Consider the following 26,707-nt stretch of genomic DNA (forward strand, 5'->3'; position numbering starts at 1 on the left):
ATATATTATGTTCTCCAACCTTTCTGTTCCAGCAATCTAGCCCTAATTTTGCTCATGGTTCTCAGGTAATTTCTTTCTTTATCTATTGATACTTCGGACTAAGCATCATTCTCGTTTTGGGAGTGCTTTAAACCCAGAAAGCAAAAATTAGGCAAATTGTAGCCCAGATATAGTTTTTATTAATAATTGTACTTAGTGACAAAGTCTTGTTTCCTTTGTCAATGATGAAAAAATTGTCTAGAAATCTCACATTAGTATCCTAATTAGGATTTGTTTTAAAGAAATTTAAGATAATACGTATGCAATAGTTTATACATCTTTTCATAAACATTCATGCACCGAAAGTATCATCGATTGACATAGCAAAGAAGTTTACGAACCAACGGTTAGTTACTTAAACGATCAATCCTGTGAGAATCTAACCAAAAAGCCTCGATATGTGTGATATGTGAGTAATGACATAGAGGAGTAGTTTTTCCGAATAGAGAAAATCACGCGTCTACTTACTTGATCACCACCCGAATCCTAGGCGAGAATTTAGGCCTTCTTTGGATCGACATAACTAAAAATTCTTACCTGTTACAAATTTTACCGCTAGTCACTCCACTGAACTTTTCATTAAACCTTTCACTTTCACCAAAAATTCCTTACCCATCTATTAACCCTAAATAGAATAACCTACCTAAGTGATGAGTATGAGAAATAAGATGAAATATGGAAAGATAAAGAGAAAGACTTGACCTAAATAAAAGTTAGTTACTTACTTCAGCCAAGGAAAATAGAATTATGTTTCTATAGCTTCTTTTTCTAAAATAAAAATAAAAATAGAGTGTGAAATAAGTACAAGGCTTAAGAGCAAAGTAGGAAAACTCAGGTAGAAGCAGGAAAAGAAAATAAGGATTTCTCGAGTGTAAATATCTTGAAGACCCTATTATCTCATACTTATCATTTTTGATTATCCATTTCTATTTTATTCTACACTACCACCTAATCCCCATAATACCTAATAAATACATCTAGCTCAATTAGGAGTAGGATGGTGTGATAATAAGTAGTAGATGTGATTTATCGACTTCGGCTCCTCTGACTGTCGTTGAGTATGTGAGGAAATGTGTGCCTACTGTACACTAGAGTTAGTAAAACCTAAGTGGAAAAATTATGAGCGAATTTGTGTTTCGACACATACCTGTGAGAACCCATTTAGGTACGCTCTCCAAAGGATCCAGAAACAACCCTGCTAGTACATTTCAATGAAAAGTTCACTGCATGCATGATCATTTGTAGATGTTTTAATTATTGAATGCATATTAACTTGAGATTCAAAGAAATCAATCGTCGTTCCCTGCTAAGGAGATGTATGGATATCTGAGATTAATTTAGGAAACGAGTTTTTGTCAAACCGAAGTCGTTGTAGTATAAATAAAGTTTGTGAGTATCTTCTAGAAAACTCTCCACGAGGCTATATACCTCGTCCACTAGGGAATTCCTAATGGTTTAAGACCTTGTTGCATATGGTCAATGCAACCGCACTTTGCGAAACGAGAATTAGTTAGGACTACACATTTTTTGGTCACTTATCTGTTTTAATGTCTCTTCTTTGCTTGAGGATAAGCGAAGTGTTGTTTGGGGGTAGTGTGATAAGCACCCAAAACTGTAATATGAAACCCTATTGAGACATATAAATTTGGTTAATTATGTGTTTAATAATCATGAAATGAGTATATTTTCGTACTTTTGCAGGTATTCACAGTAAACATAAAAATATTGGTTAAACCTGCGTTAAAGCATGGGGAACGATGTATATATGAATTCTTCCAAATCAGCCATGTGAAGCCCAACAAATTCGCACAGAAGCATCAAACTTCCGAAGCTCCTACCTCTTGAACCAGGACTTCGAATATGACAAGTGAGCTGCTCAGACAATTAGGGCGATGAACTCTACGCATAGGCGGGAAATTGTAAAATTGCTAAAAGACTGGACCGCCACTGGACTGCACGTGGACCCACTATGCGAGCCCACAAGATTTGATGAGTCATCATACAAGTCAAGACAAAGGTGCAAATAATTGGTGCAAAAGTGACACCTTGCATGTAGTTAATAAAGTTAGATGAGATTAGGTGTTAATAGTGAAAAAAGATAGGTGTCACTTTGTTGTGGATTGTGTGGTTAAGAATGAAGTAAATATGGTTTTGTGTTTCACGTGGGAGGAAAGGAGATTTCTCTCAAATGGAGAAAAAAACAAAATAAGGGGGGGGGACACTCCATTTACTCCCTTGACTTCTTTTCCTTTACCATACATTATTTTAGTTCCTTAGTCTTAGTCTGTATTTTAGTTTTTTAGTTTGGAACAAAATGCTTGTAATAGTTTTAATGGAGGAAACTTTGTGTTCCTCTTGAAAATAAATCTCACTTCTTCATGCAAGTGAGTTCATATGTATATAGTTTCTTTTTCTTCTTGTTCTCCCTCAGCTCTCTCTTTTTACATTTATATTCCACACTTGTCATATTTTTCTCCCAAGGAACATGAGCTAAACTTTCCCTTGTGGGGAGTTAATGATGCTCATGTGAGGGATAACCTTTGTATTTGATTTTAGTAAGTTGTTTAGGAAGAACAACTAGACCTATATCCTATCCCAAAATGGTAGTTGGTGTAGAGTCTAGTTAGGAATTAAAGTGATGAGCTTAGAGATAAGTCATTGCTTTGGTTCTACATGCTATCATGTATGATCTTAGAGACAAGTCATATACGTTAGGGATCAAGTTAATTTTTATTATGACTTGTCTAAGAGTTCTAGGAAGATTAAGATGCACTTACTAAAAATCAAATAATAGAGGTTATTTTCACATGAGAAAAAGTTAACTCTCCACTTTTGTCTTAGTAAATTTTTATTCTTGTTTTAGTTGCATGTTACGTAACTTAAATTTGTTTTATTTTGTGCATTAAAAGAAACCAAGTATGTAGTTAGTATTAATGAAATCTTAACTAAACTTACTCACTAGTTTCCAAAAAGCAAAACCAAGTTGTAAGTGGTCCTAGAATTTAGGTTGGTTCGAATCTCTACTCAAAAACTATACGCACACGAAGATCGTGAGTAAGGAAAATTCTTTGTTTTTGCAATTTGTCCAAGAAAGATATTCAAATCTCATAGCAAAAGGTGAATATCAGTCTATATGATTTAAAGATTTAAAATCTATATGATCTAATTAAAAACTCGATGTTACATTAATCATTACATCAAACAATTTATTAGGCTGAATCCAATGGTTTGATGCGCCATCGCACCATAGCATAATAACATAGTGCATAGAGTTAGCGAGATGGCCCGTAGCTAGGCCCAATGGGTTTTCAACTTCCCACCAGTGTTATAGGCGTGTGGCCAAAACACATAAACATAAAAACAAAAGAAAAGTCAAAGGAAATTGGTAGACCCTATAACTAGTGAAAAAACCCAAAACAAATCTGTAACCGCCATAACTATAGGCGTGTGTCAAATGGCTTTTGTATCCCCTCCCCATTTTACCCATTTCTCCCACATATCTCTAAAAAAAGAGTAGGGATAAATATGTATAAAATTAAATTGTTTTAAATTATTAATTTCAAAAAATTTAGAACCAAATTCTTCTAGTCGCCACCACGAGAGACGTGCAACTCAATTTCTTCTACCCGCCATTTGGACTGGCGTGTAAAGCACACGCCATCCCGCTATTTCTCGACCTATATATAGGTAAATTTATAGCGATGGCGTTGACGGGTTGAAGTTTTAGCATGCTCATATTTGGTGAGATGGCGTACCATTGGACTTACCTTTAGTTGCATCGGTCACTACATCCAACAAAACTCGCAAATCATGAAATTAAGATATAAAATCTATACGGCTTCATAACATATTTAGGCGTTTCTAAACTATAGATGGGAGGGTGGGCGATGATTGCAAACACGTTATTTGGTGCATCATTACATCATCAAACAACACTCTCACACCATGAAAAATCTAAAATTTGTACTAATTAATAATAATAAAAAATGTGGTTTTCTAAACTATAAAGTTTGTGAGAAAAATAGTATAAGAAATATTTCAGAATATAATGGATCTCATGGTGTAAATGTCTAAAATGATCATTTTGGATTATTAGGACATTATACCAAATTAAGACTTAACTCTTAAGTTAATATGAAGAAAGAGGATGGTTTTGTTTGTTGTTAGTCGCTGTTCTTCATGAGGATGAAGATGCCTATGTATCTAGTCTGTATATTGGAAGTAGTAATGAAAAACGTGTATTGGTAACTTAGATTGGGATTAATTGATCAGATTGGAATAAAGTCACACATAGTTCTTGAGTGTGGCTTTTAAAGACATTAGGAGTGTGCATCGGATGCGTCACGATGACTGATGAGTACATATGTGCGGTCGAGATGAATGACATGTGTCTATAAGAGACACTCGGGTAGTAGTCAGAAGCGCTTTAGGCTTATCCGAAGTTTGCATAGAGTGTAATGATGGTGAGTCCTCTGTAATGATGGTGGATGGTTGTAATATATGGTTTATGTATTACGGCGGAAATGAGGCTTAAAGATAATGTTAGTAATGTTGACAGTAGCATGTGATGACGTCATGAGGTGGAGTTGAGTGATGAGTTGTTGGGGTTGTTGAGCATGCGAGTTTTCATATGTAGCGAGTGCTTGGAGACTTGGAGTCATCTACAAATGTGACGGGTATCCGTATGTCTGGGGTTGCGTTATACTGAACTTCACAAGCAGAAATAATTGAATTCCAAACAACTACATCTTTATCGGAAAGCACATTGAACACATAGCAGGCCCATTCCATGTGATCACATCCCGAGTACATTGTTATAAGCATGGACCAAAATATCGCCGATATATCCGATATATATATATCAGTATTTTGGTACACCGATATCGATATTTTCGATATATATCAATCGAATATATAACCCTTTTTTCCCGATATATATCGGAATTTTCGATATAAAACTTTATATTGCCGAGATAATCGATATATATGATATTTATGGTATATATCGTTTGACTTTTTGACCATTTTTTAATATAAATCCGATATTTCCAATATATTTCCGATATTTATGATACTATATTTCCAATATATCCAATATTTCCGATATTTTAAATAGTTTGGACTGGTCACAAAAAAATAGATATATCCGATATATATATCGGTTTTTGAGTACACCGATATATTAACCATATTTTGGTCCTTGGTTATAAGAGCATTTCCTACACCGGTGGACAACTCGATCTCTTTTCTAATAACAAACCTATGGATTTCCTTCCCTAACTTCAAATCTTTCACCAGGGAACAAGCTGCTAAGGCCCCAGACAACGTTATTGTATTCGGCTTTGTATTTGTTTCACACGTTCTGGGTATACCCTGTGATCAGCCCATTCCATGTAATAACATGGGACTCCGCACCTAGAGACTTCATCTCATTAAAAAGCTCAAAAGTTTCCTCACGACAACCTTTCTGTCCATAATCCCCAAGCATGGAATTCCATGATATAAGATCCTTTTGTTTGATTGAATTGAATTTCCGACGAGCAACCTCTACAGTTCGACATTTAGCATACAAATCTACCAAATGAGTTGGCAACGAGCAAATCTAAGACCAACCCGTCAGTCTTTTATACAATATGCATGGATCTCCTTTCCATATTGAAGCAAAGAACAAATTCGCATAAGCCGAAACAAATACTAGCAATGGTAATCGAAGTTAGGCTTTACTCTCCATTATACCATGTGTAAGGGACATCCCACCATACACGGATGCGACAAGACTCACATGCAACGACTCCTTCAAGAGTTGTGCTCAACATGGACAAATGGGTTCAAGGCTTTGAACTTTTGAGAGGAATGCTCGTAAGCAACATTGAACCCAACAAGGTAACAATTGTCTCGGTTCTCCCTCGCTTGGTAAGATTATCGCACTTCTGCGGGTAAAAAGAGATTCACCAGTTTATTGTCGAAAAAGGTTATTGCAATATGGAATGGTCTTATTGACATGTATGGAAGGTGTGGGTTAATAAAAAAAAAGTGGGAAGAGTTTTTTGATCTCATTCCCGAAAGAGATATAGTCTCTTGGAACACGATGATTGCAGGTTACGGGATGCATGGTTTTGGAATGGATGCCGTGAATCTATTTCTCTCGCTTTGAGATCATCCGAACCGAAGCCAAATCATTTCACTTTCACAAATCTGTTTGGTATCGCCTCGGATTGATTGATTAGGGATGGAAGTATTTTGAGATGATGAAATCGGAAATATGCAATTGGTCCCGCAATAGAACGGTATGCTTGCATGGTGGATCTAACCGCACGAGCCGGTCAATTTGATGAAAGCCCGGAATTCATTAAGGAAATGCCTTTTGAACCGAATGCTGCCAGATGGGGTCTTTGTTAGGTGCTTGTAGGATCCATTGCAATCCCGAGCTTGGAGAGTATGTCAGCCGATATCTTTTTGAACTGGAACCCACATATTCGGGAACTACATACTCTTAGCAAACATTTATTCAAGCGAGGAAGATGGGGAGATGCAGCAAGGATAAGAATATTGATGAAGGACGAGGGGGTGACAAAGCCTCCGTGGTTGCATTGGATAGAGGTGAAATGTAGAGTTCACAAATTCATTGTTAGAGACACTTCATATAACACCCGTGTTTTATTTCGTTTATTTTCCTAATAATAATAATAATGTATAATAGAAAAAAATAAAAATAGGATAAGTGTTAGTGGAAATAGGAGACGTGGGTTTATGGGATAAACCTTCTTCCCTATTTCGGGGGTTTTGTTTTTAACGTAAAAGAAAAACGTAATAGAGTTTTCTCCGCAGAGTTTCGGGGAAAACACAAAGAGTTTTAGTTTTGCAAAAAAAACGGGATTTTTCCGAAAGAAGAAAAATGAAGTTTTTCTTGTAGTCGGGTCGATAATCGGAGAGCTCAGGAGTGGATATTTCACGCTTTATTTTTGTTTACCATCGATTTTGTGATACGAGATAATCGCTCATTCACATGATTTTTTTGACAATACGATATAATCGTATAGTGTAAACCCCTTTAATATTGTCAACCGATTTATACGAATGTCGCAGAATAAAGATGTAAAACTCGCTAATGGTGCCGCTCTCTATTAGATACCATTACCATTGTTAAGTACTACAAGAATCCATTCGACAAGTTGAGAGTTTAAACCGCCGGTCCGGATACGGGTGGTTGATGGCGCCGCCGTCACACCAAAGCCCCAAACCGTATTTCTGTTTTGTGTTTTGAAGTATATATTTTTTTTATTTGTGGTGATGTTGGAACTGTGAGTGTTCTAATTGGTGTGAGATGGGTGATGGTGGACCGGAGATTGGGTGTCAGGAGAGCTTTGAAGGTTGGTCATGGTTTATTAATGGCGGCCGAGAATCGCCCATGAACGAAATCCTATTGCATTGTTTTGAACTATTTTGGTTATTTTTGGTTGGTTATTGATTGGTTATGGGTGGTTGGAGGTAGTTAGGTGTGTGTGAGGTATTGAAAATGACACCGCTGAAGCTTTAAAAAGGGTTGTAATGAGCGCCAATCTCGATTTTGTCGATAGATAACAAAATCGCTTTTGGTGGTATCGGTTGATTAGGTTTTAGTGAGGATCAAAACCTTTTTTTCTGTCATGGTGGCGGTGGTGGCCGCCGTGGTGGTCGGTGGTGGCCGGAGTAGGAAGGAGTGAAGGAGATGAACAAGAGCCAAAAACGATTTTGGGCTTGGGGCCAAAATCGCGGGCTTATATCTTTCTTTTTTTTTTTTTTAAATTTGACTTTTAAGTTAGACTTTGGGCCTTTGACTTTGGGCTTTTGGGTTAGAGGAGTTTGGGGTTGGTTGATCTTTGTTGACCCTTGGCGTGTTGACTTTGACTTTAACCGAGTTGACTTTTGACTATGGTTGACTTTGACCAATTGACCCAATTTGACCTTTTAACTTCTGGATTATGATTTGGGTTATTAAGATAGGTCTAGGGCTATTAGCATACTTGACTTTAGGCTAAAGACCTCTATATATAATGCAGTTTGGGTATTAACTACTATGTGATTTTGCAAGATTTTATGATACGCAATGCTATGACACTTTAGACATCCATAAAACTAATAACGCGTAAAACCAAAATTAATTTAATCAAGATACTCATTCGTTCTCTCCGAAATGATATATAAAATAAATTTCAATAATGCGTAAACAAAATGTACCGCACCCCTTTAGAACTCTCTACTTCAAGTTTTGAAAATTGAAGTTTTATGATTCGCTGATGTCATATGTTAGGTGGGCATTTATTGAATGTGCCATAAATGGCCCCGCTAATTATATATAGGGTATTCATTGAATGCGCCATGAATGACCGGTATTCATTGAATGTGTCATGAATGACCGTGATTGTTTTGATCGCCCTGTAGAGGAACTAAGGTATTCGCCATGTTAGTTGTATTCTTTGATTATCGAGTGTTTGGGTTTACTTTTGAATACATAGGATATCTACATATGTTATATACAAGTTCTAACTTTCTTTTCGGGAGGGTAGGACTTAATAACATTTTGTCGCAGGACGCCGGTCCTACCCTTTATACTGAGAATGGATATCCAGACGCGTTTTAATTCCGGTATTTAGATATTAAAACGAGGTATTAGAATGAGTTAAGATAATATAAGTTTTGCTTGGAAAGAACTATGCCGGTTGAGATTAATTAAACTACCTTCGCCTTCCAAGCCGAGAATGATTAGGTTATGATAGATATAAAGTGATGGTTTGGATAATCAAAGTATGATAATGTGTATATGTGGTTAGTTCTACTCATACCAAAGAAAATTCCATTTTGTCAATCCATGTTTGCTTTGTTTTGGCAAGAACGTGTGTTTCTTAGGAACATAGGTGGAAGGCGATGGAACCGCCGCAGATTTGGATTCTTGCCTTGGGGAGCAACCGAGTTTATTCTATTAGGTCGTTTTTTTTTTTTGGAAGTATGTAATAACGTAGTTTTCTTTTCATATGGAATGAGAATCAATATGTTGAGTAACCCTCGCTATTCTTAATGTTATATTGATGGTTTTGGATGGAAGATAGACTTTCATAAAGTAATAAAGAAATTTTGGAGATTTTTGTTGTTAAGTTGATCCCCGTGATGTGGGTTTTAGGTTTTGACATGTGTTGTATCCACCACGGCCATAAATCTGGTTTTAGACAATCAGATATAGTGATGTTTGAGATATTTATATTTCAAATATTCATTATTTTAATTGTTTAGAAATTCGGACTGTGACACTTCACACTCATTGGTAGATGAGATATCTGGTAAGATGAACAGCTTGTATTCAGAAATAAAGGAGATTGGTTATGTCCCAGACACAAAGTACGTGTTGCAGAATTTGGAAGAAGACAAGGAGGACAACATCTGTGGACACAGCCGTCACAGCGAAAAGTTGGCCATAGCTTTTGGCCTAATCAGTACACCAAATGGAACCCCTTTGAGAATCATCAAGAACCTGAGAATGTGTGGAGACTGCCACGAGGCAACCAAGTTCATATCCAAACTTACAGATAGAGAAATCATAATGAGGAACTGTTATCGCTTTCACCACTTTGTTGAAGGAGTGTGCTCCTGGCGGTTACTGGTAAATGGTTGATTTGACTTTTGAGCATCAGTAAAAATCTCAAATCTGCAGGCAGGTTATAGAAAAGTCGAGTTTAATATCCAAATTTTAGGATTCTGGGGAGATTAGGAAGAACTTCCTCTATCCACAATTCCATGGTCTCTCAGTGTTGTACAAATACGGGTGTTAGCCAAGATTAAGTTATACACTTATACCAAAGCCTCAAAGGCTCAGACAGCGTATAGCGAAGTAGCCAACCTAACATATCAAGAAATAATTTTAAGCCAATCAACTCGGTTCAAGGCTCTATATTAATAAGAACGAACCATTAGTCAAGCTGAAATTTTAGTCTGTGGCCTGTGGTGAGTGACAATCACTGGGGGTTTCGTGACAATCCCTGGGGTTTCGTAACTGCATCTGGTTTTGGAAAACTACTGACTTGAGGCCATGCTTGGACTAGTCAAGCTGCACTTAATAAAATGGAAATGAGCCTCTTGAATTATGATATCACTTCAATGATGCAATGCATGCAATAATGCAACGTAGACTTGTTTTAATTTAATTTGTTTCACCAACTCTTCCGATGCCCCATTCACACCTTCAAACAAATATTCACATTTGTAAGTCAACCAAGTACACTTGAAAATGGGCATGATTACCAAATTATTCTACACGGCAAGACTAATGGAGATCTTAACAGGCAATGCTCCTATATATATTACTACACCACAATACCACATAACTTTTAGTAGATACAACTCGCAAAGATGATTTCAAAGCAGGCATTTACATTACTCAACTTTTACATGATCTTCCTACTCTTCAGCCAGTTGATGTCCCAAACAAAACCTTCTATGGCCACCTCAGGAAATGAGACTGATCTTCACTCTCTAATCGCTATTAGAGATGGAATTAAAGGCGGCTTAAGCTCGTGGAACCAATCTTTCCATTTCTGTCAGTGGCAAGGCATTAAATGCGGCAAGCGTCATCAAAGAGTCATAAGTTTGAATCTTTCCAGCCAGAGTTTGGTTGGATCGTTATCGCCTCATATTGGAAACCTCACTTTCCTAACGGTCATCAACCTAGAGAGCAATGAACTCTACGGTGAGATCCCACAAGAAACTGGTTGGTTGTCGAGCTTAATATCCTTGAATGTTGGAGATAATAGACTGTCTGGTGAGTTCCCTTCAACAATTTTCAACATCTCATCTCTGAATGTTATAACAATTTCCAGAAACCAATTTACTGGTAGTCTTCCACCAGACATGGGCATCACTCTTCCTAATCTCGTTAGTTACTTAGGGGCTGAAAATCAATTTTCTGGACTACTCCCAATTTCATTAGCTAATGCTTCCAAACTTGAAAGATTTAGTATTATCGACAACAATTTCAAAGGACCAGTTCCTAAGGATTTTCAATTCCCTCAAACTATTGAAAGTATAACTTTAGGACGTAATCATCTTGGAACGGGAGAAGCTCATGATTTGAGTTTTATCACTTATTTGACCAACTCCAGTAATCTAAAAGTATTGGGATTGACCAGAAACAATTTTGGAGGTGTTTTCCCCAACTCTATTACCAATCTCTCCCACCAAATGGAGGGGTTGTATCTAGGAGTCAATCAAATATCTGGAATTATCCCTGAAGGGATTGGGAACCTGGTCAATTTGTTTGCATTAACTCTCGGTTCTAATAGATTTTACGGTAGTATTCCATCTTCTATTGGAAAACTTCATAGTTTAAAGGGGTTACATCTGTACGAAAACAAATTATCTGGACCAATCCCATCTTCTCTCGCAAACAATACTAAATTGAGTATTTTGTATTTAGGAAGGAACAGACTGGAAGGAAAGATTCCTTCAGGTCTTGGTGCTCTTAGCCAATTGCAAAATCTGGGTCTGGAACAAAACAACCTAAATGGTACCCTACCTGAAGAGATCTTTACTATTACATCTCTGTTTCTTCTTGACTTCTCTCTCAACTCCTTAACTGGTTCCCTACCTTTAGTAGTAGGGTGCTAAAACATCTTGGTGGAATGAATGCGTCTGGAAATAAGTTATCCGGATTATTGCCTAGTACTCTTGGTAAGTGTATGAGTTTGCAATTTCTTGACTTGAGCTTAAAATTTGTTTGAAGGGACAGTTCCTCAATCTTTGAGTTCTTTAAAGAAGGTCCAAGGGTTGGATCTATCAAGGAACAACTTGTCCGGTGGAATTCCAAAATATTTGGAGGACTTTCCGTATCTCCAGAGGTTGAATCTATCCTTCAATAAACTCAAAGGTGAGGTACCAGTGAACGGAATCTTTAGAATTGCAAGTAATTTTTCAGTAGCTGGGAATTCTGATCTTTGTGGGGGTATACCTGAACTGCAATTGCCACCATGCCGAATTAATAAATCTGAAAAAAGGAAAAGATCCATTGTGATCAGTGTGGCCGTGTTCATTCTTTTGGCATCTTGTTCTCTAATATTTTACCTGAGAAGAAAAAGTAAACTTAAAACGGTTTCTTCACAAACGTTCAATGATCAACATGTTAAGGTCTCTTATGGAGATCTTTATCATGTGACTAGTGGATTTTCTCCAACTAATTTTGTTGGTTCAGGTGGTTTTGGCAGTGTGTATAAGGGACTGCTCAACCAATTTGAAACCCCTGTTGCAATTAAGGTGTTCAAACTTCAATTGAGAGGAGCATTAAAGAGTTTCGTGGCAGAGTGTGAATCGTTGCGTAATATCCGCCATCGAAATCTTGTTAAGATTCTAACCTCTTGCTCTTGCGTGGATTACGAAGGAAATGAATTTAAAGCACTAGTCTTTGAGTTCATGCCAAATGGAAGTTTAGAGAAGTGGCTGCATCAAGAGATCAGTGAACAAGATGAAGAATCGAATTTGAACCTACTTCAAAGACTAAATGTCGCGATTGATGTTGCTTCTGCTCTTTGCTATCTCCATCACGAGTGCCATGTTTTGGTTATTCATTGTGATATAAAGCCAAGCAATGTGCTTCTTGATAATGATATGGTAGCTCATGTTGGTGATTTTGGTTTAGCAAAGCTTATTTCGGGATCAATAGAGAACTTGCATGATGGTCAAAGTACCTCAATAGGAGTAAAGGGATCTATTGGCTATGTGGCTCCAGGTAGGAATTTCAATATTGACATATTTTGATTTCAGTCCTTTTTCCAATTCGTAAATGTATGAATTTAATATCTAGTGTACCGCATCATTAGTTATAATTTTCTGTACAGCCTCATTTTAGTGAAACTCAATTCTTTTTGCCTCTTTTTTCTCTAGTTAAGTTCGACGCCATTAACACCCCAGTTACAGGAGGGCCTTGGATAGTTGGATTTTTTAAGCTCCAAAGCTTATAGCATAGTTATTTAGATTGTCAATCGAAAAAAAAAATAGTTATGTAGATATCTTAAAAGAGGCAAAAAGGAATTGGACGTTAGTGCAAATGAAAAGTTGTCAGAGAATCTATTAACTTGATCTAATTACTTTTCAGTCCATGTTAGTTGAATTAAAATTCAAAAGATCGATGATAAAAGAAATGTGGTAGTAGTGGTAATTAAGCTAGTTTGTTTACTTCTATCAATATCTTAACTGACGATTGTGAGGACTTTTTCAATCTCTCTGTAGTCTAATGGCTGTAAAACATTACTATATTACTACTATATTTATTTTTCTTTTTTCATTTTCTCTCAGCTGGCAAATGGCTCTTAATCTTTTTTTTTTTCACATTTAAATGGTTATGGAAACTAGTGATTGATGTATATGTATATATTGCAGAATATGGTATGGGAGCTGATGCATCCATACAAGGTGACGTGTACAGTTATGGAATTTTGGTGTTAGAAATGTCCACAGGAAAGAGACCAACCGATGAGATGTTTAAAGACGGTTTATGCCTCCATAACTATGCTAGCAACGGTTTGCAAGCTCAACTTATAAAGATTGTAGATCCAATACTTTTATTTGAAGAAGATGACACTTTAGGAGAGACTAATAGCATGAGAATTGACAGTCATAGAAGAACAAAACTGCTAGAGTGCATAACTGCAATAGTCAGAATTGGGGTTGCATGTTCTGTGGAATCACGATCAGAGAGAATGGATATTAGAGATGTTAGTAGGGAATTGCATGCTATCAGAGACACATTTCTTGGTACTACGATTTGTGTAGAATGTAACTGACTCCAACAACAGTTTGAAAGGTAAAATCACATCTCTTACAAATAAATTAAATAATTGAATGTGAAAGAGACCAGAAGAAATCAGTGTTGGCTCTATAATTTTTCCTTCATTTATGTCCTCTTCTCCTTCCATTACTGAAGTTTTCATTTAGCGGTCGTTTGTTTGCGATTTCTTTCGTATGCTGAAAAAAATTGTTTGGTTTCTTTCTTTCTCTTTTAAAAAAAGTTGTTGATGAGATCAATCCTTCCATTTAGTAGTCAAAACATTTTTATGATTAAAATTGTATGAAGCATTGATTGTAAATTTATGAAACATTAAAAAAATAGTACTTTTATTTATATTTTTTGTGAAGCTAATGGACTCTAATAATTCTTGGTTACCATGTGAGGTCAGCTCAAACCGTTATTACTGTGTTAATTTGTTTCCCCAAAACAAGAGCTGCCTTGTCGGTCTTATATATATATATGGGATAGGTTCTGTTTACAACACTTTTTATACAACGTTTTATACTTTGACCTAAAACCTCATTATTGTTTCCCCAACCAAAACATCCACAAATCTTTTGTGTAGCCACCTGATTCGTGTAGCCAAAACTCTTTATGTTTTTGTTTGTCTCACTCTTATGTTTGGCATTAGACATAATGGTTATCTAGAAAGAGGCAAAGTTTGATCTGCACTGATGCATATTTGGATGACACCTCATGTTTTTTTGATGTTGAAAACATATTTATCCAATCTGTGCGTTGTTCATATCTGGTTTAATATACATTTGCAGTTGCATAGATTCGAGATTCATATTGATAAGAAGTTTTAGTTTGTTGGACCATAGTATTTGAAGAGTTCACCAGTTCTTTTTTGAGCTTTAATTTTTTTGATGGATTTCTTTATTAAAAGGATTGTAAAGCAATAAATTAGGGTGAAGTTTTATTTATTTGATTTTGCAGATCCTTCCTTGAACATCCTTCCTTGAGCATCTGGACCTTATGGTCTTATATTTTCTTCATTTGTACCCTTCTACTTTGACATCCCAGTTTCGACACGGTTTCGCATTTTTGGAGTTAACTTCTTTGACAAGTCATTTGTATATTCAGCAGCTCTTCAGGTATTTGTACCCTTCTACTTTGACATCCCAGTTTCGACACGGTTTCGCATTTTTGGAGTTAACTTCTTTGACAAGTCATTTGTATATTCAGCAGCTCTTCAGGTAAGTTGGTTCTATAACTACTTCATGGTTTTCCTTTTTATCAATTTCTAGGCCGGCTCGACATGAAATAGTTTTGCTCTCAACTAAATGCTAACTGTGCTTTTACTGTCACCTCACAGCTCCTTTTCTCGTCGTGGAAAAGATCTATTCTGCCAGGCATATGTGCTGTTCTTGCTGGTCTTCTCTATCGTTCGAATATTTTCTGCATATGCCACATCAAGGTTAGTTTTTAGTTTTCCAATTGTTCTTAACCTTGTTTAGATAATTTAACTGGGCATGTTCTTATATGGCAGTAGAAAGATTACTTAGATTTCACTAGTAGGCTAGTAGATAGCTTACTAACACTTCATTGAATGGAGCAACAATTTCAATCATTCAAACTATTTTATACAGAAGATCTATTGAGTCAAGCTGTACTCAGATACAATATTTTGATAATGCAGCTGATTGTAATTTTCAAGTTATCAGGAATGGAGAAAACATGACTCCAGAAAAAACAGTACGATAGATAGTTACAGATCATCTTGTGGAGCTTCTTTTTCCTTTTCTATATGTGCGATTTTATGTTATACCATAGACACACCATATTTTGAGAATAATCCATGTTGGATACGTATTCACGTGTCCGTATCGGACACATTGCATGTGATATACCTCAATTTTTTATATTACACCAATATTTTCGCTGTGTCAGAGACTTCATATCTGTGTCGGATACGGACGCACCTATCTGTGTCAATGTAACTTAGCTTCAAACAATATACATAGGTCTCTCTCTCTTGATAGGTTAAGACACTATGGTTCCAACGTGTGTTGTAGAGCATTCAACATTTAATCAAAGTTTTTGCCTCATGCCATGCTTACCTCAATATGGCTAAATGGTGTTTTTGTCCAGAAACCAATTCATGATACTGTTGGCTTCAGAAAAGAAGTAGAAGGCATCACAATTGATTTAGCTCTCCAATGGTAAGATATTTATATCCATCGTTCTAAGGTCCGATTTAGACTTTAAGTCCTCATCACTCTATTGGAATGACATGTACATTCCAATAGAGTATAGACTATACGAATTGATACTCCAATAGAGCAATTGCTAACTTGCTGTATTGGGTATGTCAGCACTCAGCAGTGAGATGCTTATGCCAAATTACATTGCATTGAAGTCTTATAAGTCATCCTCAAACTTGATGGAAATATCTCATAGAATGTAGCGCACACTCTTTCAAAATTACCTTATTATCACATACCAAAACTATTTTAGTGGTTGGTAGATAGAAAGGACAATGTTGTACTTGACCAAAGCTTCTCCATTGTCTATGGAATGGTGTGTCCATTTGAATTGTTAATTTAATTTTTTTATTCTTTTGTTGTTGTCATTTTTTAGGTGTTCAGATGCATATTTAGATACAGTGTTTGGATATGCTAATAGCATAAGAACAGTTGATGGTGGTACACATATCGATGGTGTCAAAGCTTCATTGACAAGAACACTCAATAACCTTGGGAAGAAGTCGAAACTTATCAAGGTACCCCCCTTCAGTTTATATCCCAATCATCTTTTGTCAATAACTTTTTGATTACGATCCCTATGCTATTTAAATTTGTCCACCGTGTTTCAACATATGTCTCCAAAACTCATTCTGCCCTGAATGTATTTACTGTAAGCTATGATTGAATCCCTTTATATTTCATTGGCCCAACCAGAATTTTGAGGCAGCTATGGTTAATGATTGCATGATGTCACCACTTGTATTAATAGCCAAGTAAGATCAGTGATATGGACAGGGTTTTCTTTGTTGCAATCAGATTTTCTTAGTATTTAGGCAATCAAATGATGAGAGTTTCAACTTACATAAAGTGAATGTTACGTGTCCCTGGGATGTCATAGACTCATAGCGAAGCAGATGGACTAATAAACTAAAATGGGAAGCCTAACATAAATTTTAGTATTCCTAGGCTAAGTACTGATTGAGTATGTTTTAATTTTTGAATTCCAGCTAAGGGGTTGATTAAAACTTCAGAAAAAACAAAAATTGAATAACTAATTTTATGTCTATCACCTTTCTCCTGTATGTTCTTGATTACAATTAATGTTTTTGGTTTGTGGTTTGTACCATTCCAGGAAAAGGACATTAACTTGAGTGGAGAACATGTAAGGGAGGGATTAACATGTGTAATCTCTGTAAAGGTCCCAAACCCGGAGTTTGAAGGGCAAACTAAGGTGCGTGTAGTTTCATCGTTTTATTCAATAGATTATTCATGCATATAATCTTCAACCAAAATGTATATTCATTTCTTACATGGTGATTAAACTTCTCACTTGCTCGCTTGAGATCATCATTTCTTATTTGACTTTCCTCTTATTTTCGATTTTGAAAGACAAGGTTGGGTAATCCAGAAGTGCGAAGAGTGGTCGATCAATCGGTACAAGAGTATCTCACCAAGTACTTAGAACTACATCCAGATGTACTTGATTTGATTCTCTCCAAATCTTTAAATGCTATTAAGGTAACTTTCTATAAAAGTGTTTTACTAATTTTTTGAAGCTAGGTTAGCGGTACCCTTTGTTTGATGCATTATATGGTGTTTCCTTATTTAGGCAGCTCTGGCAGCCAAGAGAGCAAGGGAATTGGTGAGACAAAAGAGTGTTCTAAAATCATCATCTCTTTCTGGAAAGCTGGCTGATTGCTCAGCTACAGATCCTGCAGAATCTGGTATGCTCTGCTTCCTCTACTCGCTCATGATTATTGTTCTACGATGAGGATGACAAATGTGTAATAAATGTCAAGGATGATTTGAACAGTTAATAGATTGACTAGGATGAGTGGTAATTATGATGATCAATCTGATTGGCTGAAAATTTTATTTCCTTCAGAAGTTGGATACATGAATATTATTTCCTTCATAAATGCCAGAAAGGAAATTATTGGTATTAGAGTTAGCTATTTCAGTCTAAGTCTGACGAAACAAATCATTCAACTGATGAATGATCATAAAATCGTAACTACCTTTGTGCTTGTTAATCATGGGGTACTTGTTACATTTGATGGTGTCTTCTTATGAAAAATATATTTATAAATTGTCCATACATTCTACCATAGATCTTTATAGTTGAAGGCGATTCAGTTGGTGGTAGTACAAAACAAGGTCGTGATAGGCGCTTCCAAGTGAACTCTCAGTTACTCTTTGCAAGTGTTCCATAATTAATTGTTACCATCATTCTGCATTAGTGTAAAAGTAAACCAGCGGACTTGACTTTGCTGGGCTCATTTGATGAAGCAAAACCTATTTTCGTGAAAAGAGTTGTCTTTGAAAGAACCGTATGTGCTTGGTAGCGGTAGACCCAGTACTGCCTGGAATCCAGTCTGGTGTAACAACCCCCTCAAACACACACAAAAAATAAAACAATAAAAAATAGTAATAATAAAATAATAATAATAATATGATAAGTTGGAATTACGAACTATTTGTGGATTTGTTCTTCTTCTCATCCCACATTTTGAAACAAGGAGAGTAAGTTTAGCGTTTGATCCGTATGTCTCCCTTTCTTCATCTCCTGTTTCTTATGGAACAACCAATAGACAAACGTGCTTGGTTTGAGGATCTTACGTAGAACCCTTGCACCTTTCAGTGCTTCTTCTTCTAGTACACTGTTTGTTGTAGAAAATGTGTTAAGATTTTATTTGGGGTTAGAGGTTCAACGTATTCAACTATATCGTTCTTGTTTTCTGTAGTTCATTTGTTGAACAAAGGTTTTAATTCAATTGAAGATTGAGGTTCAAGATTCTTATTTAGAGGTCGCTAAATCTTTGGTTGTTATGGCAAGGTTTGATTTGTTTCCGTTCCAGTTCCAAACGATGTAGTAGTATTGCCGTCTACATTAAAGCATGAGCTGTTAGTGTTTTAATGTTTTATTGGTGTCTTTGAGGGTTGCTCGGAGCTTTGTGTTCTGTTTAGTTGAAGCACTAGAAGCAATTGACAAAATGCCAGACTATCAACTTACTGGTGGCTTGAGAAAAACATTCAATTTTACGGAGTTGCAACTATCCAAGAATCAAACAAATGGAAAAGAACATCACTACAAACTACGATTCGTATGGATGGGGGGCTCAGTGGTCTAGTGTTATCCAGGAGGCTCAGTATAGTTGAACTAAGATGCACAACCCCATGTTTTCCAAATCAAACGAGGACATAAGGTGCATAGCTGCCTTTAATGGTAGCTATTTACTTTATCGTTTGGGCACAGTTGAACTTGCTTGGCCAAGTCAATATCTTAATTTTGAACGTCTGATTTTTTAAGTTCCACCATTTAATTTGTGTACGTGAGACTACAGTCCAATGTGGAATCAATTTCCTTTCTACATGGATAAAATTGTCGAATGCAGAATTTTGAGAAGATTTCATAATATACTTTTATTGATGCAGGCCATTCTCCCATTACGAGGTAAAATTCTGAACATTGAAAGGAAGGACGAGGCAGCTATGTACAAAAATCAAGAAATTCAAAATCTTATTCTTGCCTTTGGACTTGGTGTGAAGGTTATCACAAACATTTTATTTGCTCCTAGAGTTGTTTTCCAGTTTCATCAACCTGTTTCTATTATATGTACTAAATGGTTTTACTCTTGTTCATTTCAGGGTGAAGATTTTAAGAAGGAAGCCCTTGGCTACCATAAGATCATCATCATGACTGATGCTGATGTGGTTGGTGCTCACATCCTAACTCTTCTGTTGACATTCTTTTTATAGATATCAGGTAGAGCAAAGTCTTTCATTCATAATCATCAAGTACCAGTTGAAACAATGATTTAAGTTTTTCATTGTAATGCAGAAAGCTCTATTTGATGAAGGCTGCATTTATGTGGGTGTTCCACCTCTGTATAAGGTCTGGTTTTCTTCATCTTTATTTTTTTTATATACTTGAATATTGTATGCTTTGGCCCATCTCTAAATTCCCCATGTCTTTACTGAGTGTATCAGGTTGAGAAGGGTAAACAGGCACACTATTGTTATGATGAGGCACAGTTTAAAACTCTCCAGAGTACTTTCCCTTCAAATGCGTCATATAACATCCAAAGGTTTAAAGGTTAGAAAACTTTTGAGGTTTAATGTGAAGAGACATGCTTTGTCATTGAGTTTTTGTTTATCTCCTATCTATACCCAATTGAGTTTCTTATCTCTTGTCTATGTGCAATAAAAAAGGCTTAGGAGAGATGATGCCTCTACAATTATGGGAAGCAGCAATGGATGCGGAAGCAAATATGGTGTTCTCGTCTCTCATGGGGGAACGAGTAAGAAAAACCTTTTAGCTAACCTTTTACTAAACTCAAAGTGCAAGCAAATCTTTGATTCATACTGCTTCTTAAATAACCAGCAGCAGTCTGAATGCCTTGTACCTAATGACCCGCCTTTACAATTTTGAATCAGGTGGATGTTCGAAGGAACTCATAACAAAAGCTGCAAGCACGCTCAATAGCAGCTGGACATTTGGGCTGTGTTTGATAGCCCTATTTGCCATGGCAAATGCAAATAAATGACACTATTCATTTGTTTGCCAGTGTTTGATGTGTTTTTTTACCATGGCAAATATTTTTTGGATTTGCCACAAGTTATGATTTGCCATGATTTTGAAGGCAAATTTTACTCTGGGGGGGAGGTGAGTAAATTTTGCCACAACAAATTAGCACACAAATTTGCCGTGGATTTGCCACAAACCAAAAAAGAAAAAACACTCTCCTTTCGTGAAGAACAACAATGGAGTCGCCTGCAGTCTCCAACGGTCTCTCTCCTTCTCTTCTCCTCTCAGGTATGTTCATCTCTCTGTGTCTCTCTCATGCCTCTCCTTCTCTACCATAATTTCCCCTTTCTTATATTCTAATTTTGTCTTGTAGTTAGCTCCTTTGGAGGTAAGAAACTAAGTTAAAGAGTTCGGTGTTTTTACTTTTTAACTTTAATGTACTCAGAAGGTAAGTTTTGTGAATATTTTAGTGGTATGAAAGAAACTCAAAAGGTTTGGAGATTTTCTGTAAAAGCTGGTTGCCTAAAAAAGGGTGTTAGAATTAAGGGCGTTGTTTGTTTCTACCATGGGTATGGTGATACATGCACATTTTTCTTCAAGGTCGAAATTTTATTGTTTTTCTGTAAGTGTACTTTTAATTGATAAAGCTTGTAATGGAGAATGTATATATGATATGTGGGCATTAGTGCTTCAGGGATTGCCAAGATAATTGCGGTGTCTGGATATGCAATTTTCGCTATTGATCATCCGAGTTTTGGTCTATCTGAAGGGTTACACGGTTACATACCAAGCTTTGATGAATTAGTCGATAATGTAATTGAGCGTTATAGGAACATAAAAGGTATGTCATTGGTCATGATCATTGTTGAGCCTTAATAGGGAGTGTCGCATTATGTCATAGTTGATCAATATTTATCTTGCATTTTTGTATGGTCAGTTTTTGCAGGAAAATCAGAAGCAAGCAAATTACCTCGGTTTTTATTAGGACAATCAATGGGAGGAGCTGTTGCACTAAAGGCTCATCTAAAATGCCCTAGTGAATGGGATGGTGTAGTTCTAGTAGCCCCAATGTGCAAAGTAAGCCCACCAATCTGTTACTAGCATTTTAACGGTCATAAACTCTTCTCTAAATCTTCCTTACATTCAGATGAAATTACTCTGAATTAAGGTCTAGTGGTACTTCCTTTTTATTTGTTATGATTGCTCTTCACATAACAAATAGAAACTTGCAAAACTATGCATAGACCTTTGTAAAAAGTAAAAATTTGAACAACATGGAATCCATAATGTAGTGTCATTAGTTTCCTTTTCTGCTAAATCTAATCAAGTAAAAACTTGTAATTTTCATTATACAAAGCATAAAAGTTTACATGCAGTATTTGGGTTCAGTTCATTCTTTAGCTTTTAACTGTTTTTTTTTCCCGATAATATAGCTTTTAACTGCTGCATACTCTTCATTAGCTGCTTTATGAATTGGCTAGTAATCGTTCAAAGAACTTTATTAACTACTTCCCCATTATCAATGATTTGTCCTCTTTTGTTTTTCAAAGTATCGTCACGTAATCAGATAATTAGATAAGGTTTAGGTCCTCTCTATGATATGGAGTATCGTAGGTGGATGAAGATGATTTTGCTGTTTAGCTTTGGAACCACTGAGATTGGCTATAGAGAGACTTTTTAAATCCCCTGTTGTTCAAGTTTGTTGTTCCTACCTTGAATGGTTAATGTACAAAAGAACAAGTTCTATGGCTATTTTCATTAACGTAATACTTTCGAAACAAGAAAAAAACTGGATTAAAAATACCCTGCCACCATTTAAATTTTTTCTATTTAATAATATATTCAGCTGGTACATTTTGGTTTTGCTGAACTCCCCTTTAAGAAGTTGGTTCATATCATCTAAGTAAGTCCATCCTACTAGTTCAAGCAGCAGAATGCACAACTTTTTTATTTAATTATCCCATTACTGAGTCCATTAATGGAACTTCACTGACATGTGTTCTGGTTAAGATTTCAGAGGACGTGAAACCTGCACCAGCCATTTTGCAGGTCTTGTCAATAATGTCAAGTTTTCTACCAGAAGCAAAGCTTGTCCCAGATACAGATTTAGGGGAACTCGCTTTCAGAGAAACCAAAACCAGGAAAAAGAAAATGGTTGGTATATCTTTGTTGCCGATAGTAGTAGGAAAAATAAAAAATCCCATTGCCTTGTTTGAAAAATCTTCATATTTTGTATACAAATCTCATAGTTTTCTTTAGGCCTATATTTTTCTGCTTTGACACTTGTTTGCACTTAGTAACACTTATCTTATTTCTTGTAAGTCATTGTCTTTCATGGTATGGTTTTATCATGTGCTCTCCAACAAACCTGAGCATTCTTTCTTGTTTGGTTGACTAAAGACATCTGAATCAGATTGCTGTTCTTGTGATTTTTTAAAATCATAAAACCAAACCATAATTGGTTGTTCTTATGTTAAAAGTTGTGATCCCAAATTATTTTCACTCTTCTGAAAATGATTTTACATCCATGTAACAGCAACAAGGCATACATCATGTTAGTGGAAAGACAAATTTTACTGCCAGATCCTATATATATATATATATATATATATATATATATATATATATATATATAAATTTGACTAGTTGTCCACTTCAAAATTATCACGTATAAGACTCACACTGTCCACTCTAGAGTCTAAATCATTTCTCTCTTCGTTGTTTTTTCCTTATTTCAGTTTTGTTTTCTTATGAAATGATTCTTTGTTAATAGTATAATAATATTGTGCTCAGGCTGCCTACAATGTAATATCATACTCTGATCAAATGTGATTAAAGACTGCAATGGAACTTCTGAAGGCTACTAAAGAGATTGAGTCACAGGTGCACAAGGTAGTCTCTGTTCATAATGTAGCTACAGTAGGTCCTTTCATATGTACATTCGATTTTATATCAATGGTCACCAAGTGGCTATTTTTGTACCACCGTTTTATGACTTCAATTCATACATGCTTTCCAGGTTTCATCTCCATTGCTAGTTCTCCATGGAGCTGCAGACAAGGTGACTGATCCCTTGGTGAGCAAGTTCCTTTAATAGAAGGCTTGTAGTAATGGACAAGACATTAAAAATCTATCCAGAAGGGTGTCACTGTATTCTTGAAGGGGAGCCTGATGAAAGGATATATACGGGTCCTAGATGATATTGTCTCAGGGCTTGATTCTCGATGCACGGTTCAGTAGAAATAGAGGTGATCATATAACCTATGTCTATTGTGTTGTTGTAAATATGAACTGGTTCTGTGCTTTTTGCTTGTCTCATCTATAGGCATCAATTAAAATATCAATAGTTTTCTGGAGTCTTTTACCTAGTCTGGTTTCATATTCAAGTTTTCTTTTATGTAATTTTCTTTTTTTTTTCGTTTCCATTCCTATATAATATCCTCTCTCTTACACCGTTACACGTTTGTCTCTGGTTTGGCTATCTAGTCAGTTGGCCCAGAAAAACAGATTGCTTCATGTTTAATTTCTATTAGAAAAGCAAGGAACAAATTCTTTTTTCTTTCAACTTTTAGAGCTGCCCAGCTGCGTAAGTTTACATAGCCATTCTTAAGGGCGGGTAGTGGCTCTGGAGATAATGTGCAGCCCCTGGTAGCATGCTTGCAAATAATGGAGGGGGACTCCGCCATTTTAACCCGATGCCATGTAAGTATGTGATATGATTTGAGGCACCTCCCTCTGCATGCAGTAATTTATGGTAAGGTTGCTTCTCACATACAAATGAAAGTAAAACCGTAGAGAGCAGTAATGCCTGGAATTACTTTGTAGTCATTTTTGCTGCTTTAATTCTCTCTCTGTTCTGTTGATGCAGGCGATGGTTTAAGTTCCTGTTGATTACAAAAGTGACTTCCAAGTTCCAACTCTCCTTGCAAGTAAATATTTGAGCAATGCAATTAATGAAAAAGCAACTAGTGTAATTGTGATCAATGAAAAACAAATAGCAAATGCTTTGCTTTTCGTTCCATCATCCCCGAAGGTTGAGAAAGCATCATTTTTAGTTTGTACTTCGTAGTTTGTAGTTTGTACCTCTACTTCCCTTTTCTAATATGCGTTATCCGAGGAAGCAGAATTTTGAAGCAACCTTCTGAATGCATAAAGTAAGGTGTTCATCTTTGAGAATCGGAGTCAAGTTATGCAATTTATAGACCGCACGCAGCAACGCATAATGTGTGAAATGAACGAAGCTAAAACTGCAAATTTAGAGGGCATGAATTAAAACAGGGTTTTCAAGCCGGGGGAAATTTCAGTTCTGAAACCAACAACCACCGTTAGAATCAAACAAGGGTGGGTGGGTGGGTAGAGAATGGGGGATTGCCCTTTGAATTTAAGCAATTGAATTCTTGTCCTAAAAGAGTTTGGGGGTTGCTTTTGCTCCTCGATAGACCTTAAGCGTTTCATCATCTTCTAATTCATTTAAACAAACTGCACGCCCCATGTTTTCCAAATCAGACGAGGACATAAGGTGCATAGCTGCCTTTAATGGTAGCTATTTACTTTATCGTTTGGGCACAGTTGAACTTGCTTGGCCAAGTCAATATCTTAATTTTGAACGTCTGTGATTTTTTAAGTTCCACCATTTAATTTGTGTACGTGAGACTACATTCCAATGTGGAATCAATTTCCTTCCTACATGGATAAAATTGTCGAATGCAGAATTTTGAGAAGATTTCATAATATACTTTTATTGATGCAGGCCATTCTCCCATTACGAGGTAAAATTCTGAACATTGAAAGAAAGGACGAGGCAGCTATGTACAAAAATCAAGAAATTCAAAATCTTATTCTTGCCCTTGAACTTGGTGTGAAGGTTATCACAAACATTTTATTTGCTCCTACAATTGTTTTCCAGTTTCATCAACCTGTTTCTATTATATGTACTAAATGGTTTTACTCTTGTTCATTTCAGGGTGAAGATTTTAAGAAGGAAGCCCTTGGCTACCATAAGATCATCATCATGACTGATGCTGATGTGGATGGTGCTTACATCCGAACTCTTCTTTTGACATTCTTTTATAGATATCAGGTAGAGCAAAGTCTTTCATTCATAATCATCAAGTACCAGTTGAAACAATAATTTAAGTTTTTCCTTGTAATGCAGAAAGCTCTATTTGATGAAGGCTGCATTTATGTGGGTGTTCCACCTCTGTATAAGGTCTGGTTTTCTTCATCTGTTTTTTTTTATATATACTTGAATATTGTATGCCTTGGCCCATCTCTAAATTCCTCATGTCTATACTGAGTGTATCAGGTTGAGAGGGGTAAACAGGCACACTATTGTTATGACGAGGGACAGCTTAAAACTCTCCGGAGTACTTTCCCTTCAAATGCGTCATATAACATCCAAAGGTTTAAAGGTTAGAAAACTTTTGAGGTTTAAAGCGAAGAGACATGCTTTGTCATTGAGTTTTTGTTTATCTCCTATCTATACCCAATTGAGTTTCTTATCTCGTCTATGTGCAATAAAAAAGGCTTAGGAGAGATGATGCCTCTACAATTATGGGAAACAACAATGGATCCTAAAAATAGGATGCTGAAGCAATTGGTTGTTGAAGATGCTGCGGAAGCAAATATGGTGTTCTTGTCTCTCATGGGGGACCGAGTAAGAAAAACCTTTTAGCTAACCTTTTACTAAACTCAAAGTGCAAACAAATCTTTGATTCATATTGCTTCTTAAATAGCCAGCAGCCGTCTGAATGCCTTGTACTTAATGACCCGTCTTTACAATTTTGAATCAGGTGGATGTTCGGAAGGAACTCATAACGAAAGCTGCAAGCACGTTTAGTCTTGAGCAGCTGGACATTTGATACATTTGTTCAGATCCCAAGATGTACACAGTTTCAGCAAACTGTTGCCCAAAACATCGTGTCAAAATTTACCTCGAAGTGGGTTTTTGGATTGAAAGGGGTCATATCATTTATGAAAGTTATCTATTAAGCGGTTTTCAATGGATAACTTGTATTCCTTCTGCTTCAGAGTATGCTAACGTTTTTGGTTGGGGGACTTGACTTCATTATGTTGAATGCCATGCATTTTGTTAATGAAAGCCTAATGTAAATTTTCTAATTTCATTTTATATATCTAATCTCT

The 26,707-nt window shown here is 36.2% G+C and overlaps 2 protein-coding genes and 2 pseudogenes across 4 annotated transcripts; all 4 read left to right on the forward strand.

Moving 5' to 3' along the window:
- Positions 1-9,358: 9,358 nt before the first annotated feature.
- Positions 9,359-9,685, forward strand: LOC147483580 (pentatricopeptide repeat-containing protein DWY1, chloroplastic pseudogene; annotated as a pseudogene).
- A 596-nt stretch (positions 9,686-10,281) lies between these two features.
- Positions 10,282-14,923, forward strand: LOC147483581 (putative LRR receptor-like serine/threonine-protein kinase At3g47570). Of its 2 annotated transcripts, none has more exons than XM_086581179.1 (4): positions 10,282-10,828; positions 11,795-12,787; positions 13,438-13,861; positions 14,786-14,923. In XM_086581179.1, exons 1-3 carry the CDS (start codon positions 10,420-10,422, stop codon positions 13,839-13,841), a joined length of 1,806 nt encoding a protein of 601 aa, XP_086437305.1. In that variant the 5' UTR covers positions 10,282-10,419; the 3' UTR covers positions 13,842-13,861; positions 14,786-14,923. The 2 variants fall into 2 exon arrangements, with proteins under 2 accessions (XP_086437305.1, XP_086437306.1); XM_086581180.1 differs by having other exon boundaries at positions 10,285-10,828; positions 12,254-12,787.
- LOC147483582 (DNA gyrase subunit B, chloroplastic/mitochondrial-like) lies at positions 14,197-26,424 on the forward strand. Its single transcript, XM_086579601.1, has 16 exons — positions 14,197-14,224; positions 14,873-15,045; positions 15,165-15,266; positions 15,941-16,011; positions 16,430-16,571; positions 17,168-17,266; positions 17,425-17,553; positions 17,645-17,759; positions 19,471-19,489; positions 24,432-24,492; positions 25,314-25,427; positions 25,527-25,643; positions 25,719-25,772; positions 25,869-25,974; positions 26,089-26,219; positions 26,356-26,424. Exons 1-16 carry the CDS (start codon positions 14,197-14,199, stop codon positions 26,422-26,424), a joined length of 1,530 nt encoding a protein of 509 aa, XP_086435727.1.
- Positions 19,732-24,736, forward strand: LOC147483583 (caffeoylshikimate esterase-like; annotated as a pseudogene). The gene is made up of 9 exons (XR_015203914.1): positions 19,732-19,749; positions 19,877-19,930; positions 20,026-20,131; positions 21,009-21,132; positions 21,250-21,404; positions 21,501-21,640; positions 22,574-22,717; positions 23,357-23,455; positions 23,583-24,736. The product of XR_015203914.1 is annotated as a caffeoylshikimate esterase-like (transcript).
- Positions 26,425-26,707: the final 283 nt, after the last annotated feature.

Source organism: Coptis chinensis, chromosome 8, assembly GCF_015680905.1.
Source record: "Coptis chinensis isolate HL-2020 chromosome 8, ASM1568090v1, whole genome shotgun sequence".
Lineage (NCBI taxonomy): Eukaryota > Viridiplantae > Streptophyta > Magnoliopsida > Ranunculales > Ranunculaceae > Coptis > Coptis chinensis.

What these genes read in the sequence shown, in the direction of transcription:
- LOC147483582 (XM_086579601.1), top strand. Translation starts at nt 14,197, where the DNA reads ATGGACTCTAATAATTCTTGGTTACCAT. An exon ending in AGTTCCAACTCTCCTTGCAA is followed by an intron (nt 24,493 to 25,313) that starts GTAAATATTTGA and finishes TTATTGATGCAG; the next exon opens with GCCATTCTCCCATTACGAGG. An exon ending in TAACATCCAAAGGTTTAAAG is followed by an intron (nt 25,975 to 26,088) that starts GTTAGAAAACTT and finishes GCAATAAAAAAG; the next exon opens with GCTTAGGAGAGATGATGCCT.
- LOC147483581 (XM_086581179.1), top strand. Translation starts at nt 10,420, where the DNA reads ATGATTTCAAAGCAGGCATTTACATTACTCAACTTTTACATGATCTTC. An exon ending in TGGAGATAATAGACTGTCTG is followed by an intron (nt 10,829 to 11,794) that starts GTGAGTTCCCTT and finishes TTGAAGGGACAG; the next exon opens with TTCCTCAATCTTTGAGTTCT. An exon ending in TATTGGCTATGTGGCTCCAG is followed by an intron (nt 12,788 to 13,437) that starts GTAGGAATTTCA and finishes TATATATTGCAG; the next exon opens with AATATGGTATGGGAGCTGAT.